This window comes from Somniosus microcephalus, chromosome 5 (assembly GCF_052327205.1).
Source record: "Somniosus microcephalus isolate GS21.2 chromosome 5, FLI_Smic_1.0, whole genome shotgun sequence".
In the NCBI taxonomy this organism is placed as follows: Eukaryota; Metazoa; Chordata; class Chondrichthyes; order Squaliformes; family Somniosidae; genus Somniosus; species Somniosus microcephalus.
The window spans coordinates 313750896-313777026 of record NC_140991.1 but is presented as its reverse complement, the minus strand read 5'-3'; the positions used below and the strand labels follow the sequence as shown (position 1 = coordinate 313777026).

At 47.2% G+C, this 26131-nt stretch overlaps 1 protein-coding gene across 2 annotated transcripts in view; it reads left to right on the top strand.

The window, feature by feature from the left end:
- Positions 1 to 26131, top strand: part of drosha (drosha ribonuclease III) — a 213962-nt gene that overhangs the window by 113501 nt on the left and 74330 nt on the right. For both annotated transcript variants that reach the window (XM_085989256.1, XM_085989257.1), the window contains exon 25: positions 7374 to 7531. In XM_085989256.1, the coding sequence (XP_085845382.1) occupies positions 7374 to 7531 (158 nt within the window). The remainder of the gene's footprint in view (positions 1 to 7373; positions 7532 to 26131) is intronic.

Genomic DNA, 26131 nt, shown 5'->3' with positions numbered 1-26131 from the left:
GTAGATTTGAGTGAATTTCCATAAAACACACAAACAGTTCACTCCTGATTCAGAGCTGGTGTGGGGGTGGGTGTGGGGGGTGGGGTGGGTGTGGGGTGGGTGTGGGGGGGTGGGGTGTGGGGGGGTGGGGTGGGTGTTGTGGGGATGGGGGGTGGGGGTGGGTGTGGGGGGGGTGGTGCTGGGTGGGGGGGGTGGTGCTGGGTGGGGGGGTGGTGCTGGGTGGGGGTGGGGGGGGGGATGATGCTGTCAGTTCAAGGCCAGCGTACAGTGAAAGTTACTGATCGTGACGGGAACGTTTTTGGTTCACATTTTTAGAAGAAAAGTACAGACATTCTTCTTGAAATTTGTTTTATTTCAGCCAGAGACTCAGTGGGTAGCACTCATCGCCTCGGAGTCAGAAGGTTGTGGGTTCAAGTCCCCACTCCAGAGACTCGAGCGCCAAAATCTAGGCTGACACTGTGTCCGCTTTGCAGTACATTCTCACTGCCGATCATCCTGGTTCACCCCCTTATCACCCCTGCCTCACCCTGATCCCTCCATTGGCATGGTATCAGTCGTGGCTCAGTGGGGAGCACCCTCGCCTCTGAGTCGTGAATGGTTAAGAACATAAGAAATAGGAGCAGGAGTCGGCCATTCGGCTCTTCGAGCCTGCTCCGCCATTCAATGAGATCATGGCTGATCTTCTGCCTCAACTCCATTCACCGGCCCTATCGCCATATCCCTTGATGCCCTTACTAGTCAGAAATCTATCGACTTCTGTTTTGAATATACCTCAACGACTGAGCCTCCACAGCCCTCTGGGGCAGAGAATTCCAAAGATTCACAACCCTCTGAGTGAAGAAATTCCTCCTCATCTCAGTCCTGAATGGCCTACCCTTTATCCTGAGGCTGTGGCCACTGGTTCTAGATTCCCCAGCCAAGGGAAACATTCTCCCAGCATCCACCCTATCAAGTCCTGCAATAATTTTGTATGCTTCAATGAGATCCCCTCTCATTCTTCTGAATTCAAGAGAATACAGGCCTAGTTTACTCAATCTCTTCTCATACGACAGTCCCGCCATCCCAGGAATCAATCTCGTGACCCTTCGTTGCACTCCCTCTATGGCAAGTATATCCTTCCTTAGGTAAGGAGACCAAAATTGTACACAGTACTCCAGGTGTGGTCTCACCAAGGCCCTATATAATTGGAGTAAGACTTCTTTACTCCTGTACTCAAATCCTCTTGTAATGAAGGCCAGCGTACCATTTGCCTTCCTAATGGCTTGCTGCACCTGCACATTCACTTTCAGTGACTCATGTACAAGGACACCCAGGTCCCTTTGAGCATCTGCATTCCCCAATCTTTCACCATTTAGGAAATACTCTGCCTTTCTGTTTTTTCTACCAAAGTGGATAACTTCACATTTATCCACATTATATTCCATCTGCCATGTTCTCGCCCACTCACTGAGCCTGTCGAGATCCCCTTGAAGCCCTTGAAACCTCTTCACATCCTCTTCGCAACTGACACTGCCACCTAGCTTTGTATCATCAGCATATTTGGAAATGTTACATTTAGTCCCCTCATCCAAATCATTGATATAGATTGTGAATAGCTGGGGCCCAAGCACCGATCCTTGCGGTACCCCACTAGTCACAGCCTGCCATCCTGAAAAAGACCCGTTTATTCCTACTTTGTTTTCTGTCTGTTAACCAATTCTCAATCCATGCTAGTATATTACCCCCAATTCCATGTGCCCTAATTTTGTTCACCAACCTCTTGTGTGGGACCCTATCGAAGACCTTCTGAAAATACAGATACACCACATCTACCAGTTCCCCTTTGTCTACTCCACTAGTTACATCCTCAAAGAACTCCAATAGGTTTGTCAAACCTTGTGGGTTTAAGGCCCCCTCCAGAAACTTGAGCACAAAAACCTAGGCTGACACTCCCAGTGCCAGTGCTGAGGGAGTGCTGCACTGTCGGAGGTGCCGTCTTTCAGATGAGATGTTAAACCGAGGCCCCGTCTGCTCTCTCAGGTGGACGTAAGAGATCCCACGGCACTATTTTGAAGAAGAGCAGGGGAGTTCTCCCCGGTGTCCTGGGGCCAATATTTATCCCTCAATCACCATCACTAAAACAGATGATCTGGTCATTATCACAGTGCTGTTTGTGGGAGCTTGCTGTGCACAAATTGGCTGCCGCGTTTCCTACATTACAACCGTGACCGCACTTCAAAAAGTACTTCATTGGCTGTAAAACGCTTTGGGACGTCCTGAGGTCGTGAAAGGCGCGATAGAAATGCAAGTCTTTCTTTTTATTTCCTTCTATTTTGTACCGTAACATTTTCTATTAAATTTCTTTTGACCTTCTCCCTTTTTTAACTTTTACGTTTTCCATTTCCCCTTTTCTTTTGCTGCCTAAATCTCCCCTCTCGTTCTGTTTTTTTTTGACCGGTGCAGGATCTTCCCTTTTTGGGAGGCGACATTTCCTGCTGTACGCGCGCGCGCACCTGATTCTTGGCAGTCGCCGAACAAGCACGAGGCTCTCCTCGGCTGCGACTCTGCAGCCTGCAGTAGCGGCCGCGAGCCACTAAGTGGTGCCGTGCAGCAGCAGAGAAAATGCACCGTGGCCTCTCGCTTTTTTTGCACACAGCGCGCGAGGCCCTGCCGGATAATCCACTCACATCATGAAAGGTGTCCCTCTCTTGGGCTTCAAAGGAGAGCTTTTCTGCAGGTCACGACCAAAAAGAGGCTCTTGAACTAATGAGATTTTTTTCTGATTCCCTGGACAACAAAAGACTCTGGAGCTACTCAGTTGATGAAAAGGGAAAACAGCCCCTACTTTAAGTACATCCCGGAGCCACTGTTAGCGATCAGTATCGTATAGGCTTAAGATTGCAATTTATACTTTCATTGCATAGGTCGGCAACGAAAGGGGCTCTTGAATATATTTTCCGTTTCTTACGCGTGGATGAGGATTATTTTTAACGTCTGTTCCTCTTTTGGAGCATGCAGTGACTTCTGAACAGACCGCTAATCGTCGTTGCTCCAGAATTTTAATATACTCAACCACTCAGCATCCACAGCCCTCCGGGGTAGAGAATTCCAAAGATTCACTACCCTCTGAGTGAAGAAATTCCTCCTCACCTCAGTCCTGAATGGCCGACCCCTTATCCTGAGACTCTGCCCCCTAGTTCTAGACTCTCCAGCCAGGGGGAAACAACCACTCAGCATCTACCCTGTCAATCCCCCCCTCAGAATCTTACATGTTTTAATGAGATCACCTCTCATTCTTCTAAACTCCAGAGAGTATCGGCCCAATCTACTCAATAGGCTGGATTGGGGTGTGCCAGCTCACCAGCAGCATGGCAATGAGGCGTGGCCGTCGAAATATACCAGGACTCCTGCCGGCAGGAATGGGCAGCCGTTCTGCCCGCCTGTTCCATTACTGGAGTTAAAATCTGCACCTTGGCCACTAAGGATTGAGTATTATTCGAGCCAGATTTAATTAAAAGAAAAATCAAATACCCCAAATGTACGACCCTTTAATATTCTATTAAAAGGGAGTTTGATGGGTTCTTGAGGATGAGGAACTTACAGGGTTACAGGACAAACAGCGGGGGGTGTGGGTCTGAGCATGACTGCTCTTTCAAAGAGCCAGCAAAGGCACGACGGGCCGAATGGCCTCTTTCTGTGCAGTAATTTTCAATAATTCTATGAATATTCTGTTTCCAGCAAATCACACGCCTCTTGTCCTAGCCTAGGTTTATCCCTCAATCAACATCACTATAACGGATGACCTGGTCATTATCACATTGCTGTTTGTGGGAGCTTGCTGTGCGCAAATTGGCTGCCGCATTTCCTACATTACAGGAAAAGTTCTGATATCCGGCACCGACGGGACCGGCATGTTGCCGATATATCAAAATTACCGGACATGCAAAGTCAACATTGAAGCATACGGAGATGAAAATCTCCGTATTTGACAACAAACACTGTTGCTCAGCAACAGCTCGTAAACACTCGGCCCGTACCTTGGAAGCGTCTCTGAAGCTGTTGCTAAGCTACAAAGACACTTTCCAGAGCCTGCCTGTTAAAAGAATGCTAGGAGAAGGAAAAAAAAAACTAACCAAAACGGCGGCTGATTTCTGCCGTTAGAGCAAAGTTTCCGGCCATACAACCTCCGGATAAACCAAAGTTTCCTGTACAACAGTGATTACACTCCACAAAGTACTTCATTGGCTGTAAAGTGCTTTGGGACATCCTGAGGTCGTGTAAGGTGCTATAGAAATGCAAGTCTTCCTTTTCTCTTTGGACACTCTGCTTACATCATGAATTTTCAGGACAGAATCCGGGAGGCGTTTCTGAGCTGACCAGCGTGCATTAGCATAGGCCATTCAAACGACAAGATCAGTGAAGCATCTGGGGTTAATGACTACACCCAGCGATGTTAATTCAGCTCCCACGCACACACACACCCATGCTCTAGTGCACAGTCACCCCTGCAAATGACTTTCCAGCCTTATCGACACTCCAAATAATAAGACGACAAATCGATTGCAATTAGACCCAAACGGTCGTAAAAGGTTTCAAAGCTGATTGCAATTTTTATTTTTTAACCGTTTAATTTTTGATCGAGGACATAATGGCAAGCGAGGTTTCACAGTACACCTCTAGGAAAAACTTGCATTTATATAGCGCCTTTCATATTTATATGCTGAGAGGTTGTTTCCCCCTGGCTGGAGAGTCTAGAATCAGGGGGCATAGTATCAGGATAAGGGGTCGGCCATTTAAGACTGAGATGAGGAGGAATTTCTTCACTCAGAGGGTGGTGAATCTTTGGAATTCTCTGCCCCAGAGGGCTGTGGAGGCTCAGTCGTTGAGTATATTCAAGGCTGAGATCGATAGATTTTTGGACTCTGGGGGGAATCGAGGGATATGGGGATCGGGGGGGGAAAGTGGAGTTGAGGTCGAAGATCAGCCATGATCTTATAGAATGGCGGAGCAGGCTCGAGGGGCCATATGGCCGACTCCTGCTACAATGATCACATCTCAAAGCGCTTTACAGCCAATGAAGTACTTTTTGAAGTGTAGTCACTGTTGTAATGTGGGAATCGCGGCAGACAATTTGCGCACAGCAAGCTCCCACAAACAGCAAATGCAATAATGACCAGATCATCTGTTCTATGATATCGATTGAGGGACAAATATTGGCCAGGGATCAACTCACCTGTTCTTTGAAATAGTGACCATGGGATCTTTCACGTCCACCTTGGAGAGCAGACGGGGGCCTCAGTTTAACGTCTCATTCGAAAGACGGCTCCTCCGACAGTGCAGCACTCGCTCAGCACCGCACTGGGAGTGTCAGCCTAGATTTTTGTACTCGAGTCTCTGGAGTGGGACTATGATTCTTGACTCAAATCCCGCTTTGAAAATAAGGACGGACATTTTCTTTGTCCTTTATTTTGTTGTTCCTCATGATGATGAGAATCATTGGCTCTGTTTGCCCATTTACAGTAGGTGATTGATCATTTGCAAGGATACTTGTGCTGATTTTTATTAATGTATAAGGTTTGCATATAGATTGCATTTTGAATTCGTATTTCAAGTACCTGCCCGGCTCACTCCAAATAACTTGGAACATAATCATAGAGTTCTGAATGATCGCTCGGACAGTAACTGCCTGATTAAATGCCACCATTTGGGGAAATGTTTACACTTGGCCGACGTGCTGTTTATTTGGCTCTGCTCCGCTCACTAAAAGCTCTGTCACTTGTTGCGGTTTCTCCAGGGCGAGCTGCAATTGGAAATGCAATCTCCTTCCACAGTGCCGTCCCTTTCACGTCCCCGTCAGAAAGAGTGAAATGGACTCCAACCCCCCCCCCCCCCCCGCCCCCGACGTGGCGCAGTGATCTTCAGAGCAGCGTCCGTGACTAACGACGCCGTAAATTGTCGGGTTAGCGCGGCGCTTGCAGTGGAGACTGCGGCCGCAGTTTGGCGGAACCTTTGATTGCGCTGCCCATTTTAGAGGGAGTTGAGAAGACTGCCACCTGACCGACGGAAGGATATGCAGAGCCCCTGAACGGCGGTGAATCGTGCCCTCAGATCTTCGTGCTGTTTTTGATTGTGAGCGTCGAGAGCCACTGCTTTTCGTCAGCGGCTATTTTGAACAACCAAGGCTTTGCGGATTTCAAAAAGTTTTTAAAATTTGCTAATTCAATTTATAGAATTGAAAAATAGTGAAGTTATGCTTAACCTTGTGTCGAACCTTGGTTAGACCACACTTGGAGCACTGCGTGCAGTTCTAGTCGCCATAATATAAAAGGATTATAGAGGCACTGGAGAGGGTGCAAAAAAGATTTACAAGGATGATACCAGAAATGCGAGGGTATACCTATCAGGAAAGACCGAACAGGCTGGGTCTCTTTTCATTTGAAAAGAGAAGGCTGAGGGGTGACCTAATAGAGGTCTTTAAAATTCTACTTTGATTGAGTAGACACCGAGAGTGTTTCCACTTCGGCCCAACCAGTCCATGCCAGTGTTTATGCTCCACTCGAGCCTCCTCCCGTCTTTCCTCATCAAACTCTATCAGTGTAACCCTCTATTCCCTTCTCCCTCATATGCTTGTCCAGCCTCCCCTTAAATCCATCAATACTATTCGCTTCAACCACTCGCTGTGGCAGCGAGTTCCACATTCTCGCCACTCTCTGAGTAAAGAAGTTTCTTCTGAATTTCCTATTGGATTTCTTGTTGACTATCTTATATTGATGGCCTCTAGTTTTACTCTTCCCCACAAGTGGAATCATTCTCTCTGTATCCACTCTATCAAAATTTTTCATAATTTTAAAGACCTCTATTAGGTCACCCCTCAGCCTTCTTTTTTCAAGAGAAAAGAGACCCGGCCTGTTCATCCTTTCCTGATATGTATACCCTCGCATTCCTGGTATCATCCTTGTAAATCTTCTCTGCACCCTCTCCAGTGCCTCTATATCGTTAACCCGAGGCCCCGTCTGCTCTCTCAGGTGGACGTTAAAGATCCCGTGGCACTACTTCGAAGAAGAGCAGGGGGAGTTATCCCCGGTGTCCTGGGGCTAATATTTATCCCTCAATCAACATCACTAAAATAGATTATCTGGGTCATTATCACATTGCTGTTTGTGGGAGCTTGCTGTGCGCAAATTGGCTGCCACGTTTCCTACATTACAACAGTGACCACACTTCAAAAAAGTACTTCATTGGCTGTAAAGCACTTTGGGATGTCCGGTGGTTGTGAAAGGCGCTATAGAAATGCAAGTCTGTCTTTATAAATAGATGTGGAATCGGATCAGTTTTGTGGGATTGTGAAACAAAACTGCAATTGAAAGAACTAATTTCTTGGCCCTTGTAATCAGCTCCAGGAATCGAATACAGACCGGCCTCTGATTGACACGTCTCCTGTTCTCAAGAAGCTGACTGATTTTGAAGAAACAATTGGAGTGAATTTTATCCATATCCGTCTCCTGGCTCGAGCTTTCACCCTACGTACTGTTGGATTTAATCATCTAACTCTGTGAGTCGAGTGAATTCTGGTCATTCTCCACCTTAAGTGCAATATATATTAAGTGAGGTCTCTTAATTCGACTTAAGCTGCTGTATTTCCGGGCCCTGTATTGTTGTTTTGAACCGAAGTGAAGTTTTTGCCATTGTGGCTGGTCTCGGCTCCGCTTCCTGCCAAAAAATAGCCGCTCGGTGTTATTGGTCTTCATTTCAGCACCGTTCACATTCCACAATTGAAAACCAGTGTGCTTGGTTCTGGAAAACTTAGCACGCACACACCCCCCCAGACAGACCACACACACACACCACACACCACACACCCCACAGGCACACACACCCCTCACACACACACCCCTCACACACACCCCTCACACACACACCCCTCACACACACACCCCTCACACACACACCCCTCACACACACCCCTCACACAATACAATACAATACAATACAAATCGCTTTATTGGCATGATAAGGTACATCTTATGTTGCCAAAGCATCAAAATACATTTATGGTTGAACACATAAACGCGGTTCCATTCATACAGTGTATAAACAGGTATATCCCTGAGTTTATAAATATATTTTCGCCTTGTTTATATATACTCTTGTCTTAGTTTACTGGTTGTCCCTCTGTTCATGGCAGGCTGTAACATAGTGTGCCGCCAGTGTTACACAGCTTCTCTCCTCCCCCAGTAGGAATGGGAGTTTTTGGTTGTCAGTCAGATTTCTGAATTCAGGGCATATTTGTGAGAATTTTTGATAGAAATTCTCTCTGATGCCCTGATATTTTCCACAGGCTGTGAGGAAGTGCATCTCTGTCTCAACTGCTCCCTGACTGCAGTGAGAGCATATCCTGTCTTCTCTTGGCAGCCTGGTCTGCCTGTGTCTGCCTTTTTCGATCGCTAGGCTATGTTCGCTAAGTCTGTACCTTGTCAAGGTTCTTCTCAGTTTGTTATCCTTTACCATGGTCAGGTAATCAGCTATGTTGTATTGTCTGTTTAGGGCCAAGTAGCAATTGAGTTTGCTTTGGGTTTTTGTTGTTTCTGCCCAATATGACAGATATTTTTCCTTTTGCTTAGCGACGATTGTGTTGGGTCGAATTCTTTGTGTTACCCTGTCACTGTTTTGGGGCTGGTTATTGTTAGTATTGTTATTAGTTACTTTATTGAGTCCCAGGACTAGTTGACTGAGGGTATTCTTCTTTATGGTCAGCTCTTGGCATTTCAGGGCGTCGTAGTGATAGCATTGGGGGTTGCTCATTTGTAGGTGATTCCAAAATTTGGTGGCTCTTTTTTGGATAGTGATTATTAATGGGTATTGGCCTAGTTCCGCCCTGCATGCGTTGTTTACTGTTTTCCTTTGAGTCCGGAGGATACTTTTACAGAATTCCGCATGTAGGATCTCAATTGGGTGTTTGTCCCATTTTGCAAAATCTTGTTGTGTTAGTGGTCCCCAGACCTCCCTGCCATAGAGTGCAATTGGTTCAATTACTGATTTGAAAATTTTGAGCCAAATGCTAATTGGGATTTCTATTTGGATTGATTTTTTGATGGCATAGAAAGCCCTTCTTGCTTTCTCTTTCAGTTCATTCACAGCCAGTTTGAAGTTTCCCGTAGAACTGATTTTTAAGCCCAAGTATGTGTAGTGAGTGGTTTGTTCAATTTTGGTTGTTCCTACTGTGAAATTTATTGTGGGTCCATGTTGTTTGGATCTTTGCTGGAACACAAGGACTTTGGTTTTTTGGGGATTTATTGTCAGGGCCCAAGTCTGGCAGTACGACTCCAGCAGGTCCAGGTTCTGCTGTAGACCCTCCTTAGTTGGTGACAGCAGAACCAGGTCGTCGGCATAGAGGAGGAATTTAACCTTGGATTCATATAGGGTGAGGCCGGGTGCTGTAGATTGTTCAAGTAGTTTTGCCAATCCATTAATGTAAATATTAAAGAGTGTCGGTGAGATTGGCGAGCCCTGCGTCACCCCCCGCCCCTGTGGGAAGTATTTTGTTTGTTTGTCTCCAATTTTAACTGCACATTTATTGTTTGTATACATTGATTTAATTACATCATATGTTTTACCTCCTACCCCGCTTTCGATAAGTTTCAGGAATAAACCGTCATGCCAGATGGAGTCGAAAGCCTTCTGGAAATCTACAAAGCATGCGTAGATTTTGCTTTTGTTATGGTGAACGTGTTTGTCAATTAGGGTCTGTAGGGTGAAGATATGATCGGATGTTCTATAGTTTGGCAGGAATCCAATTTGGCTTTTACTCAAGACATTGTGCTCTTCAAGGAAGTTTATAAGTCTTTTGTTTATGATGCTACAGAATACCTTCCCCAGGTTACTGTTTACACAGATGCCTCGATAGTTGTTTGGGTCGATTTTGTCCCCACTTTTGTATATGGGTGTTATGAGTCCTTTGTTCCAGATGTCAGGGAAATAACCGACACTCAGAACCAAGTTGAAGAGTTTTAGGATAGCCAGTTTCAGTTTGTCGTCTGCGTGTTTAATCATCTCGTTTAGTATGCCGTCTGTCCCGCAAGCTTTTCCTGGTCGCAGGTCCTTGAGTTTTTCAAGAAGTTCTTTTTCTGTTATTATGGCGTCTAGCGGGTTTTGGTTATCTTTTATGGCCATTTCAAGCTTTTCAAGTTTTTTGCGTATTTGGTGTTGCTCTGGTCCTAGTGTGTTTTTCTGGTATAATTTTTCAAAGTGGTTTACCCATGTGTCCCCATTTTGAATGGACAAATCGTCGTGTAGTGTTTTCAAGTTGTCCCAGAAACAATTCGACTCAATGGATTCCTCCATGGAGCTGAGTGTATTCTTAATAAATTGCTCTTTTTTGGTCCTGAGTGTGTTTCTGTATTGTGTTAGCGTCTGACAATAAGTAAGGCGTAATTCCTCGTTTTCTGGATGTCTGTGTTTTTGGTTTGATAGTTTTCTAAGTTTTTTCCTCATGTTATGGCAATCATGGTCAAACCATTTTTCATAGTTTTTTGTTTTGGGTTTGTTCTTGCGAGCTTTCAAGTTTGCATTTGTTGCCAAATTATCAAAAATATTGTTTAGTTTACTAACTGCCCGGTTTACGCCTTCTTTATTGTGAGTGTATATGTTATCCAGAAAGGTGTCTAAGAGAGCTTGAGTTGATGCATTGCTAATTGTTTTCTGGTATTTTTCCGTGTCGTTTTTGGCCCATCTGTATGATTTTTTGGTGTTGTACAGTTTACTGGGTTGTGTTTCTATGTTGTTTGTTTCTGTCTTTTTGAGAAACATAGTAATTTGACTGTGATCTGACAGTGTTGTTTGTGGTTTGACTGTGAATGCTCTGAAAGAGGATGGGTCCAAGTCTGTAATCATGTAGTCTACTGTGCTGCAGCCAAGAGGTGAGCAGTAGGTCGATCTTCCTAGGAGGTCTCCTATGAACCTACCATTGACAATGTACAGACCCAGGTTTCGACAGAGCTGTAGTAGCTGTTTACCGTTGGTATTTGACTGCTTGTCGCAGTTATGCCTGTATGGAAGGGAAGGGATGTCAAAGTGGTTATTCCCGAATACGTAATTGTTTCCCTGATTATTGGTGAAGTCTGGTTCTTCGCCCGTTCTTGAATTGAGGTCCCCACAGATCAACACGTTCCCCTGGGCCTGGTATTGGATAATTTCCCCCTCCATGTTGGAGAAGGTGTCCTCTTTGTAGTACGGGGAATCGATTGGAGGGATATAAAGTGCGCAAATGTAAACATCTTGGGTGTTTGAGATAATCTCCCTCTCAAGTTTGAGCCACATATGGTTTTCGCCCTTTTTTATAAATTTGATGTAATTCTTAAGTTCTGTTTTAAACCAGATCAGTATGCCTCCGGAGTCTCTGCCTTGGGTTACACTTGGTAATTTATTGGAGGGGACCACTAGCTCAGTGTACCCTTGGGGACAGCCGGTGTGTCCTTTTCCTTTATACCAAGTTTCCTGTAAAATGATAATATCTAGATCTTTAGTTTCCTCTATGAACTCTGGGGTCCTACTCTTCACTTCTCGCAGTGAAGAGCGTAGACCTTGGATATTCCAGGTCGAAATATATAAGGATTTCATGTTAAGTTTTATCTTTTTCTATGATAGGTTAAAGAGTGGTACGTGTTTGTCGTGTCTAAGTGTGGGGAAAAAAAAGATCACCCCAGTTGTCTACAAAAGTTAATACAATTTGGTTACAGTTCTTTCTATTAATTAGTCCTTGATCCATAAGGCGGAAGTAGATGCTGCTGCACATCTGCTTATTGTCTCTTAATGGATTGTTTCTGTCTGAGCTATTGCGTACGTCCTGTGCATCTCTCCCTCTGTCTGGCTGGTAGCGGTCCTATTCCCCTGTGGGACAGGAGTGGTGCAGGTCTGATAATGTTGTTTTGCATGGGGATCCTCTCCGGTCTCGGTTGGTGTGGTGGTGGTCTTTGTAGTGTTCCTGATATGTACCCCGCTGATCTCTGGTGGTCGGGGGGGGCTCCTCTTGGAGTCTGGGTATGGACCCGGTTAAAAGCGACGTCCTTCAGGGCTTTAGCAAAGATCGATATTTTTTGCCTTTGGATGTGGACGTGGTCGTAAAGACATTCTTCATCGAGGGTGGGGTGTTGGGCCAGGTGTACGTTGTGGTTTGATTCGCATTCTGTTGCTATGCTGGCATTTATCTCATGAATTGTGTTGTTGTTGAAGTCTGTTCTCGGCAATATTGTGGAAACAGTGATTCTAGTGTTTGGAAATGTACTGCTTGCCTTCCTAATCATTGCTCTGAGCGATGTTGCTACCTCTTTCTGTTTGGCCTTTAGGTCATTTGTGCCCGTGTGTATTATTATGTGTTGGGGGGAGCCTAATCTGGCTTTGGTCAGCCATCCCATGGCTCTGTCTGTTGTTGGGCACCAAATCTTTTCTACTTTACTTCTAGGGAAGAGCTTTTTCTCCCATAGAAATTTCCCATTTGAGTCTATGAGTATTACGACGTCAGCCTTGTTTGTGTTTACTGTCTGGTGGCTTTCGCCTGGACTCATAGTGTGTGTGCTGGGCTGGGGTGTCTGGTGTGTGCGTACCTCTTGTGAGCGGCTCGCTTGTGGTTCCATGGTGGTGGGGGAAGATTGCGAGTCAGCATGCTGGTCGGTCTGTGTGGCACCCCTTGTATTGTGTGTCTGTTGCTTTTGTTCCGTGTGGGAGTGCAGCCGTTCCGTCCGGCTCTGTCTTGTCTTATCTCTAGTCTCTGGTTGCTGGTCTAATGGTGTTTTCTCTCCTCTATGGCTCTCTTCTTTTTCCTGCAGCTCTTTCACCTGATTCTTAAGTAGATTCACCTGGTTATCAAGTCTATTCAGCTCTCTCTTGTGTCTCTCCCTCTCCTGCTTTTGTTTGTCATTCAATTTGAGGACCTCCTCTCTAAGTTTAACCATCTCTATCTCTAATTGATAAAATTTATCTTTTGGTTCCATCTGGCTGTGTGATCCCGGGGTATGTGTCTGGTCGGCCCTGGAAGGCTCACTCACTTCCTGGCTAAGCTGGTCGGCCCTGGAAGGCTCACTCACTTCCTGGCTATGCTGCTCTTCTCTTGGTGGGCTGGGAATGGTAGGGGAACTATGTGTGGCTTCCTCCGTGGTAGTTATGCTGGGGTTTGTCAGTTGTATCGTGTGGCTGTGGTTCCCCGGGGTTAGTGTCTGGTTTGAACTGTGTGGCTCGTTCATCCCTTGACCATGCAGATTTTCTCCTGGTAAGTTGTCAATGTTGGGGGGAGTGCGGGCCACTCTGGGGCTGTTCATTCCCCTCGTAGTTGATCTTTTCAGTGTCCTGAAGGCCGTTGCAAATTTGTCGAGGTTGCCTTGCACTAATATTGTTCCGGTATTGTACGCGTTGACAGTCGTGATTGAACTGTCTCCTGGTGTGTTAATTTTCATTATGGACCCATTTGCGGTATTTTTTAGCTTAACACTGGTATAGTGTGATTTTATTGCTCTGATCCAAGCCGCTGGCTGATCTGAGTAGAATATGAGGTTACTTTTTGTCCCATTGTTGTAACAGTCAGTAAAGAGAGTTTCTGGTTTTTCTCTCATCTGAGCATGCTTGATCGTTTTTATAGCTTTTTTTGTGGTGTTGGGGGGAATCTGGAAGCGGGGCTGTTGTGGATCTTCTGATTCGCTCATTTTTGGTAAAGTATTGTTGATCTTAGAATAAGCTTTTCTGGGGCCCCGGGTTTGGTGTTACCCTCTCCCTGTTCGCGAACTTTCCCGGTCCCCCTCTCCGACCCCGTGGTCCCTGGGCCTCGGCTCCTGGGTTCACCCTTCTCAGGTCTGAGTCTGTGAGCCACTGTTTCCCGGTGCCTTCGGGCTGTTCCCCTCCCCCTCAGAGGTCTCTGGGCCTCTGTTTCGGCCTGGCTCCTCGGGCCTTTCCCTGGGCCTCCCTCCCTGGGCCCTGTACTCACGGTCTTGGTTGCGAGCCTTCTGGTTGCTCTCCTTCTCCTCAGAGGTCTCTGTGCCTGCTGGCCTGGCTCCTCGGGCCTTTCCCGTGCTGGATTGTTGGGCTGTGGCCCGAGTCCCCTCGGCTGTGCTGATTGCTGGATTTCCGGGCTACGTTCCGAATCTCCTCGGCTGTGCCGATTTCTGCGATGCGGCCCGAGTCCTCTCCGCTGTGCCGATTGCCGGGCTGCGTTCCGCATCTCCTCGGCTGTGCCGATTTCTGGGATGCGGCCCGAGTCCTCTCCGCTGTGCCCGTTGCCGGGCTGCGTTCCGATTTCTGGGATGCGGCCCGAGTCCCCTCGGCTGTGCCGGTTGCTGGACCGCTGGGCTGCGGCCCGAGTCACCTCGCCTCCTCGAACTCGGTCCCGATGCCGCCGACTCAACCACCGCTGCTGAAGCCCCGTGTGGCTGCCGTTCACTGGTTTGTGTAGTTCTTCTCTTGTTTCTTTTTTTTTTTTTGCTTTGGCTTTTTTTTTCCTCTATTTTCCTCTGGGGTTTTTTTTTCTTTGGTAGTCTTTCTGGCGGTCTTTTCCTTCTCTACTTTGTCTAGACTAATCTAAACTTAAACTAACCTAAACTAAACTAACTTAACTAGAACTAAATTTAATTTTAAAACCTTTTTAAAAATTGAAATGAAATGAAACTTTTTTTTCCCCACTTTAGACACTAAAAACACTAAAATCTCAGCAGCCCATCTTCAGCATGTGTATTCACTCCGTCTGCAATTCTCTCCCTCACACACACACCCCTCACACACAATTCACAATTCACAATTCAAATCGCTTTATTGGCATGATAAGTTACATCTTATGTTGCCAAAGCATCAAAATACATTTATGGTTTACCACATAAACGCAGTTCTATTCATACAGTGCACAAACAGGTATATCCCTGAGTGTATAAACATACACTCGCATTGTTTATATATATTCTTTTCCTAGTTTACTGGTTGGCTCTCTGTTCATGGCAAGCTGTAACATAGCGTGCCGCCAGTGTTATACAGCTTCTCTCCTCTCCCAGTAGGAATGGGAGTTTTTGGTTGTCATTCAGATTTCTGAAATCAGGGCATATTTGTGAGAATTTTTGGTAGAAATTCTCCCTGATGCCCTGATATTTTCCACAAGCTGTGAGGAAGTGCATCTCTGTCTCCACCACTCCCTGACTGCAGTGCGAGCATATCCTGTCCTCTCTTGGCAGCCTGGTCTGCCTGTGTCTGCCTTTTTCGATCGCTAGGCTATGTTCGCTAAGTCTGTACCTTGTCAAGGTTCTTCTCAGTTTGTTATCCTTTACCATGGTCAGGTAATCAGCTATGTTGTATTGTCTGTTTAGGGCCAAGTAGCAATTGAGTTTGCTTTGGGTTTTTGTTGTTTCTGCCCAATATGTCAGATATTTTTCCTTTTGCTTAGCGACGATTGTGTTGGGTCGAATTCTTTGTGTTACCCTGTCACTGTCCTGGGGCTGGTTATTGTTAGTATTGTTAGTAGTTACTTCACTGAGTCCCAGGACTAGTTGACTGAGGGTATTCTTCTTTATGGTCAGCTCTTGGCATTTCAGGGCGTCGTAGTGATAGCATTGGGGGTTGCTCATTTGTAGGTGATTCCAAAATTTGGTGGCTCTTTTTTGGATAGTGATTATTAATGGATATTGGCCTAGTTCCGCCCTGCATGCATTGTTTACTGTTTTCCTTTGAGTCCGGAGGATACTTTTACAGAATTCTGCATGTAGGATCTCAATTGGGTGTTTGTCCCATTTTGCAAATTCTTGTTGAGTTAGCGGTCCCCATACCTCACTGCCATAGAGTGCAATTGGTTCAATTACTGATTTGAAAATTTTGAGCCAAATGCTAATTGGGATTTCTATTTGGATTGATTTTTTGATGGCATAGAAAGCCCTTCTTGCTTTCTCTTTCAGTTCATTCACAGCCAGTTTGAAGTTTCCCGTAGAACTGATTTTTAAACCCAAGTATGTGTAGTTAGTGGTTTGTTCAATTTTGGTTGTTCCTACTGTGAAATTTATTTTGGGTCCCTGATGTTTGGATCTTTGCTGGAACACAAGGACTTTGGTTTTTTGGGGATTTATTGTCAGGGCCCAAGTCTGGCAGTACGACTCCAGCAGGTCCAGGTTTTGCTGTAGCCCCTCTTTAGTAGGTGACAGCAGAACCAGGTCGTCTGCATAGAGGAGGAATTTAACCTTGGATTCATATAGGGTGAGGCCGGGTGCTGTAGATTGTTCAAGTAGTTTTGCCAATCCATTTATGTAAATATTAAAGAGTGTCGGTGAGATTGGCGAGCCCTGCGTCACCCCCCGCCCCTGTGGGAAGTATTTTGTTTGTTTGTCTCCAATTTTAACTGCACATTTGTTGTTTGTATACATTGATTTAATTACATCATATGTTTTCCCTCCTACCCCACTTTCGATAAGTTTCAGGAATAAACCGTCATGCCAGATGGAGTCGAAAGCCTTCTGGAAATCTACAAAGCATGTGTAGATTTTGCTTTTGTTATGGTGAACGTGTTTGTCAATTAGGGTCTGTAGGGTGAAGATATGATCGGATGTTCTATAGTTTGGCAGGAATCCAATTTGGCTTTTACTCAAGACATTGTGCTCCTCAAGGAAGTTTATAAGTCTTTTGTTTATGATGCTACAGAATACCTTCCCCAGGTTACTGTTTACACAGATGCCTCGATAGTTGTTTGGGTCGATTTTGTCCCCACTTTTGTATATGGGCGTTATGAGTCCTTTGTTCCAGATATCAGGGAAATAACCGACACTCAGAACCAAGTTGAAGAGTTTTAGGATAGCCAGTTTCATTTTGTTGTCTGTGTGTTTAATCATCTCGTTTAGTATGCCGTCTGTCCCGCAGGCTTTTCCTGGTCGCAGGTCCTTGAGTTTTTCAAGAAGTTCTTTTTCTGTTATTATGGCGTCCAGCGGGTTTTGGTTATCTTTTATGGCCATTTCTAGCTTTTCCAGTTTTTTGCATATTTGGTGTTGCTCTGGTCTTAGTGTGTTTTTCTGGTATAATTTTTCAAAGTGGTTTACCCATGTGTCCCCATTTTGAATGGCCAAATCGTCGTGTTGTTTTTTGTGTAGTGTTTTCAAGTTTTCCCAGAAACAATTGGAATCTATGGATTCCTCCATGGAGCTGAGTGTATTCTTAATATATTGCTCTTTTTTGGTTCTGAGTGTGTTTCTGTATTGTGTTAGTGTCTGACAATAAGTAAGGCGTAGTTCCTCGTTTTCTGGATGTCTGTGTTTTTGGTTTGATATTTTTCTAAGTTTTTTCCTCATGTTATGGCAATCTCGGTCAAACCATTTTTCATAGTTTTTTGTTTTGGGTTTGTTCTTGCGAGCTTTCAAGTTTGCATTTGTTGCCAAATTATCAAAAATATTGTTTAGTTTACTAACTGCCCGGTTTACGCCTTCTTTATTGTGAGTGTATATGTTATCCAGAAAGGTGTCTAAGAGAGCTTGAGTTGATGCATTGCTAATTGTTTTCTGGTATTTTTCCGTGTCGTTTTTGGCCCATCTGTACGATTTTTTGGTGTTGTACAGTTTACTGGGTTGTGTTTCTATGTTGTTTGTTTCTGTCTTTTTGAGGAACATAGTAATTTGACTGTGATCTGACTGTGTTGTTTGTGGTTTGACTGTGAATGCTCTGAAAGAGGATGGGTCTAAGTCTGTAATCATATAGTCTACTGTGCTGCAGCCAAGAGGTGAGCAATAGGTCGATCTTCCGAGGAGGTCTCCTATGAACCTACCATTGACAATGTACAGACCCAGGTTTCGACAGAGCTGTAGTAGCTGTTTTCCATTGGTATTTGACTGCTTGTCACAGTTATGCCTGTATGGAAGGGAAGGGATGTCAAAGTGGTTATTCCCGAAAACGTAATTGTTTCCCTGATTATTGGTGAAGTCTGGTTCTTCGCCCGTTCTTGAATTGAGGTCCCCACAGATCAACACGTTCCCCTGGGCCTGGTATTGGATAATTTCCCCCTCCATGTTGGAGAAGGTGTCCTCTTTGTAGTACGGGGAATCGATTGGAGGGATATAAAGTGCGCAAATGTAAACATCTTGGGTGTTTGAGATAATCTCCCTCTCAAGTTTGAGCCACATATGGTTTTCGCCCTTTTTTATAAATTTGATGTAATTCTTAAGTTCTGTTTTAAACCAGATCAGTATGCCTCCGGAGTCTCTGCCTTGGGTTACACTTGGTAATTTATTGGAGGGGACCACCAGCTCAGTGTACCCTTGGGGACAGCCAGTGTGTCCTTTTCCTTTATACCAAGTTTCCTGTAAAATGATAATATCTAGGTCTTTAGTTTCACACCCCTCACACACACACCCCTCACACACACACCCCTCACACACACACACCCCTCACACACACACCCCTCACACACACACCCCTCACACACACACCCCTCACACACACACCCCTCACACACACACACCCCTCACACACACACACCCCTTACACACACACACCCCTCACACACACACACCCCTCACACACACACCCCTCACACACACACCCCTCACACACACACACCCCTCACACACACACACCCCTCACACACACACCCCTCACACACACACCCCTCACACACACACACCCCTCACACACACACACCCCTCACACACACACCCCTCACACACACACCCCTCACACACACACACCCCTCACACACACACACCCCTCACACACACACACCCCTCACACACACACACACCCCTCACACACACACACCCCTCACACACACACCCCTCACACACACACACCCCTCACACACACACACCCCTCACACACACACACCTCACACACACACCCCTCACACACACACCCCTCACACACACACACACCCCTCACACACACACACCCCTCACACACACACCCCTCACACACACACACCCCTCACACACACACACCCCTCACACACACACACCCCTCACACACACACACACCCCTCACACACACACACCCCTCACACACACACCCCTCACACACACACCCCTCACACACACACCCCTCACACACACACACACTCACACACACACCCCTCACACACACACCCCTCACACACACACCCCTCACACACACACACCCCTCACACACACACCCCTCACACACACACCCCTCACACACACACCCCTCACACACACACCCCTCACACACACACCCCTCACACACACACACCCCTCACACACACACACCCCTCACACACACACCCCTCACACACACACACCCCTCACACACACACCCCTCACACACACACACCCCTCACACACACACACCCCTCACACACACACCCCTCACACACACACCCCTCACACACACACACCCCTCACACACACACACCCCTCACACACACACACCCCTCACACACACACACCCCTCACACACACCCCTCACACACACACACCCCTCACACACACACACCCCTCACACACACACACCCCTCACACACACACACCCCTCACACACACACACCCCTCACACACACACCCCTCACACACACACCCCTCACACACACACACCCCTCACACACACACACCCCTCACACACACACACCCCTCACACACACACACCCCTCACACACACACACCCCTCACACACACACCCCTCACACACACACCCCTCACACACACACACCCCCCTCACACACACACCCCTCACACACACACACCCCTCACACACACACACCCCTCACACACACACACCCCTCACACACACACACCCCTCACACACACACACCCCTCACACACACACACCCCTCACACACACACCCCTCACACACACACACACCCCTCACACACACCCCCCTCACACACACACACCCCTCACACACACACACCCCTCACACACACACACCCCTCACACACACACACACCCCTCACACACACACACACACCTCACACACACACACCCCTCACACACACACACCCCTCACACACACACACCCCTCACACACACACACCCCTCACACACACACCCCTCACACACACACCCCTCACACACAATACAATACAATACAATACAAATCGCTTTATTGGCATGATAAGGTACATCTTATGTTGCCAAAGCATCAAAATACATTTATGGTTGAACACATAAACGCGGTTCCATTGATACAGTGTATAAACAGGTATATCCCTGAGTTTATAAATATATTTTCGCCTTGTTTATATATACTCTTGTCTTAGTTTACTGGTTGTCCCTCTGTTCATGGCAAGCTGTAACATAGTGTGCCGCCAGTGTTACACAGCTTCTCTCCTCCCCCAGTAGGAATGGGAGTTTTTGGTTGTCAGTCAGATTTCTGAATTCAGGGCATATTTGTGAGAATTTTTGATAGAAATTCTCTCTGATGCCCTGATATTTTCCACAGGCTGTGAGGAAGTGCATCTCTGTCTCAACTACTCCCTGACTGCAGTGAGAGCATATCCTGTCTTCTCTTGGCAGCCTGGTCTGCCTGTGTCTGCCTTTTTCGATCGCTAGGCTATGTTCGCTAAGTCTGTACCTTGTCAAGGTTCTTCTCAGTTTGTTATCCTTTACCATGGTCAGGTAATCAGCTATGTTGTATTGTCTGTTTAGGGCCAAGTAGCAATTGAGTTTGCTTTGGGTTTTTGTTGTTTCTGCCCAATATGACAGATATTTTTCCTTTTGCTTAGCGACGATTGTGTTGGGTCGAATTCTTTGTGTTACCCTGTCACTGTCCTGGGGCTGGTTATTGTTAGTATTGTTATTAGTTACTTTATTGAGTCCCAGGACTAGTTGACTGAGGGTATTCTTCTTTATGGTCAGCTCTTGGCATTTCAGGGCGTCGTAGTGATAGCATTGGGGGTTGCTCATTTGTAGATGATTCCAAAATTTGGTGGCTCTTTTTTGGATAGTGATTATTAATGGGTATTGGCCTAGTTCCGCCCTGCATGCGTTGTTTACTGTTTTCCTTTGAGTCCGGAGGATACTTTTACAGAATTCCGCATGTAGGATCTCAATTGGGTGTTTGTCCCATTTTGCAAAATCTTGTTGTGTTAGTGGTCCCCAGACCTCACTGCCATAGAGTGCAATTGGTTCAATTACTGATTTGAAAATTTTGAGCCAAATGCTAATTGGGATTTCTATTTGGATTGATTTTTTGATGGCATAGAAAGCCCTTCTTGCTTTCTCTTTCAGTTCATTCACAGCCAGTTTGAAGTTTCCCGTAGAACTGATTTTTAAGCCCAAGTATGTGTAGTGAGTGGTTTGTTCAATTTTGGTTGTTCCTACTGTGAAATTTATTGTGGGTCCATGTTGTTTGGATCTTTGCTGGAACACAAGGACTTTGGTTTTTTGGGGATTTATTGTCAGGGCCCAAGTCTGGCAGTACGACTCCAGCAGGTCCAGGTTCTGCTGTAGACCCTCCTTAGTTGGTGACAGCAGAACCAGGTCGTCGGCATAGAGGAGGAATTTAACCTTGGATTCATATAGGGTGAGGCCGGGTGCTGTAGATTGTTCAAGTAGTTTTGCCAATCCATTAATGTAAATATTAAAGAGTGTCGGTGAGATTGGCGAGCCCTGCGTCACCCCCCGCCCCTGTGGGAAGTATTTTGTTTGTTTGTCTCCAATTTTAACTGCACATTTATTGTTTGTATACATTGATTTAATTACATCATATGTTTTACCTCCTACCCCGCTTTCGATAAGTTTCAGGAATAAACCGTCATGCCAGATGGAGTCGAAAGCCTTCTGGAAATCTACAAAGCATGCGTAGATTTTGCTTTTGTTATGGTGAACGTGTTTGTCAATTAGGGTCTGTAGGGTGAAGATATGATCGGATGTTCTATAGTTTGGCAGGAATCCAATTTGGCTTTTACTCAAGACATTGTGCTCTTCAAGGAAGTTTATAAGTCTTTTGTTTATGATGCTACAGAATACCTTCCCCAGGTTACTGTTTACACAGATGCCTCGATAGTTGTTTGGGTCGATTTTGTCCCCACTTTTGTATATGGGTGTTATGAGTCCTTTGTTCCAGATGTCAGGGAAATAACCGACACTCAGAACCAAGTTGAAGAGTTTTAGGATAGCCAGTTTCAGTTTGTCGTCTGCGTGTTTAATCATCTCGTTTAGTATGCCGTCTGTCCCGCAAGCTTTTCCTGGTCGCAGGTCCTTGAGTTTTTCAAGAAGTTCTTTTTCTGTTATTATGGCGTCTAGCGGGTTTTGGTTATCTTTTATGGCACACACACCCCTCACACACACACCCCTCACACACACACACCCCTCACACACACACCCCTCACACACACACCCCTCACACACACACCCCTCACACACACACACCCCTCACACACACACCCCTCACACACACACCCCTCACACACACACCCCTCACACACACACCCCTCACACACACACCCCTCACACACACACCCCTCACACACACACACCCCTCACACACACACCCCTCACACACACACCCCTCACACACACACCCCTCACCCACACACCCCTCACCCACACACCCCTCACCCACACACCCCTCACCCACACACCCCTCACACACACCCCTCACACACACACCCCTCACACACACCCCCCTCACACACACCCCTCACACACACCCCCCTCACACACACCCCTCACACACACACCCCTCACACACACACCCCTCACACACACACACCCCTCACACACACACACCCCTCACACACACACCCCTCACACACACACCCCTCACACACACACCCCTCACACACACACCCCTCACACACACACACCCCTCACACACACACACCCCTCACACACACACCCCTCACACACACCCCTCACACACACACACCCCTCACACACACACACCCCTCACACACACACACCCCTCACACACACACCCCTCACACACACACCCCTCACACACACACACCCCTCACACACACACCCCTCACCCACACACCCCTCACCCACACACCCCTCACCCACACACCCCTCACACACACAATACAATACAATACAATACAAATCGCTTTATTGGCATGATAAGGTACATCTTATGTTGCCAAAGCATCAAAATACATTTATGGTTGAACACATAAACGCGGTTCCATTCATACAGTGTATAAACAGGTATATCCCTGAGTTTATAAATATATTTTCGCCTTGTTTATATATACTCTTGTCTTAGTTTACTGGTTGTCCCTCTGTTCATGGCAAGCTGTAACATAGTGTGCCGCCAGTGTTACACAGCTTCTCTCCTCCCCCAGTAGGAATGGGAGTTTTTGGTTGTCAGTCAGATTTCTGAATTCAGGGCATATTTGTGAGAATTTTTGATAGAAATTCTCTCTGATGCCCTGATATTTTCCACAGGCTGTGAGGAAGTGCATCTCTGTCTCAACTACTCCCTGACTGCAGTGAGAGCATATCCTGTCTTCTCTTGGCAGCCTGGTCTGCCTGTGTCTGCCTTTTTCGATCGCTAGGCTATGTTCGCTAAGTCTGTACCTTGTCAAGGTTCTTCTCAGTTTGTTATCCTTTACCATGGTCAGGTAATCAGCTATGTTGTATTGTCTGTTTAGGGCCAAGTAGCAATTGAGTTTGCTTTGGGTTTTTGTTGTTTCTGCCCAATATGACAGATATTTTTCCTTTTGCTTAGCGACGATTGTGTTGGGTCGAATTCTTTGTGTTACCCTGTCACTGTCCTGGGGCTGGTTATTGTTAGTATTGTTATTAGTTACTTTATTGAGTCCCAGGACTAGTTGACTGAGGGTATTCTTCTTTATGGTCAGCTCTTGGCATTTCAGGGCGTCGTAGTGATAGCATTGGGGGTTGCTCATTTGTAGGTGATTCCAAAATTTGGTGGCTCTTTTTTGGATAGTGATTATTAATGGGTATTGGCCTAGTTCCGCCCTGCATGCGTTGTTTACTGTTTTCCTTTGAGTCCGGAGGATACTTTTACAGAATTCCGCATGTAGGATCTCAATTGGGTGTTTGTCCCATTTTGCAAAATCTTGTTGTGTTAGTGGTCCCCAGACCTCACTGCCATAGAGTGCAATTGGTTCAATTACTGATTTGAAAATTTTGAGCCAAATGCTAATTGGGATTTCTATTTGGATTGATTTTTTGATGGCATAGAAAGCCCTTCTTGCTTTCTCTTTCAGTTCATTCACAGCCAGTTTGAAGTACACACCCCTCACACACACCCCTCACACACACCCCTCACACACACACCCCTCACACACACCCCTCACACACACACCCCTCACACACACCCCTCACACACACCCCTCACACACACACACCCCTCACACACACACACCCCTCACACACACACACCCCTCACACACACACCCCTCACACACACACACCCCTCACACACACACACCCCTCACACACACACACCCCTCACACACACACACCCCTCACACACACACACCCCTCACACACACACCCCTCACACACACCCCCCTCACACACACACCCCTCACACACACACCCCTCACACACACACCCCTCACACACACACCCCTCACACACACACCCCTCACACACACACCCCTCACACACACACCCCTCAGACACACCCCTCACACACACACCCCTCAGACACACCCCTCACACACACACCCCTCACACACACCCCTCACACACACCCCTCACACACACACCCCTCAGACACACCCCTCACACACACACCCCTCAGACACACCCCTCAGACACACACACCCCTCACACACACACCCCTCACACACACACCCCTCACACACACCCCTCACACACACCCCTCACACACACCCCTCACACACACCCCTCACACACACCCCTCACACACACACACCCCTGACACACACCCCTCACACACACCCCTCACACACACCCCTCACACACACCCCTCACACACACCCCTCACACACACACCCCTCAGACACACACCCCTCACACACACACCCCTCACACACACCCCTCACACACACCCCTCACACACACCCCTCACACACACCCCTCACACACACACACCCCTCACACACACCCCTCACACACACACACCCCTCACACACACACCCCTCACACACACACCCCTCACACACACACCCCTCACACACACACACCCCTCACACACACACCCCTCACACACACACCCCTCACACACACACACCCCTCACACACACACCCCTCACACACACACACCCCTCACACACACACCCCTCACACACACACACCCCTCACACACACACCCCTCACACACACACCCCTCACACACACACACCCCTCACACACACACCCCTCACACACACACCCCTCACACACACACCCCTCACACACACACCCCTCACACACACACCCCTCACACACACACACCCCTCACACACACACACCCCTCACACACACACCCCTCACACACACCCCTCACACACACACCCCTCACACACACACACCCCTCACACACACACACACCTCACACACACACACCCCTCACACACACACCCCTCACACACACACCCCTCACACACACACCCCTCACACACACACCTCACACACACACACACCTCACACACACACCCCTCACACACACACCCCTCACACACACACCCCTCACACACACACCCCTCACACACACACCCCTCACACACACACCCCTCACACACACACCCCTCACACACACACCCCTCACACACACACCCCTCACACACACACCCCTCACACACACACCCCTCACACACACCCCTCACACACACCCCTCACACACACCCCTCACACACACCCCTCACACACACACCCCTCACACACACACCCCTCACACACACACCCCTCACACACACCCCTCACACACACCCCTCACACACACACCCCTCACACACACACACACCCACACACACGCACACTGCCCCCCACCCACCCGCACACACACAACCCCCACCCACACACACCTCCCCCCACACACACACACCCCCACCCACACACCTCCACCCGCGCGCACTCCCCCACACACGCACGCACGCACACACACACACTGCCCCCCACCCACCCGCACACACGCCACCCCCCACACACACACACCCCCACCCGCGCACACCTCCCCCCACACGCTCACACCACCCCCACCCAGACGCACACACCTGGTTCTGATGTTCTCTTGACTGCTCTTTCCAAAAAGAGCTGCACCAGTCAGTTTATCCTAATCTGAGAA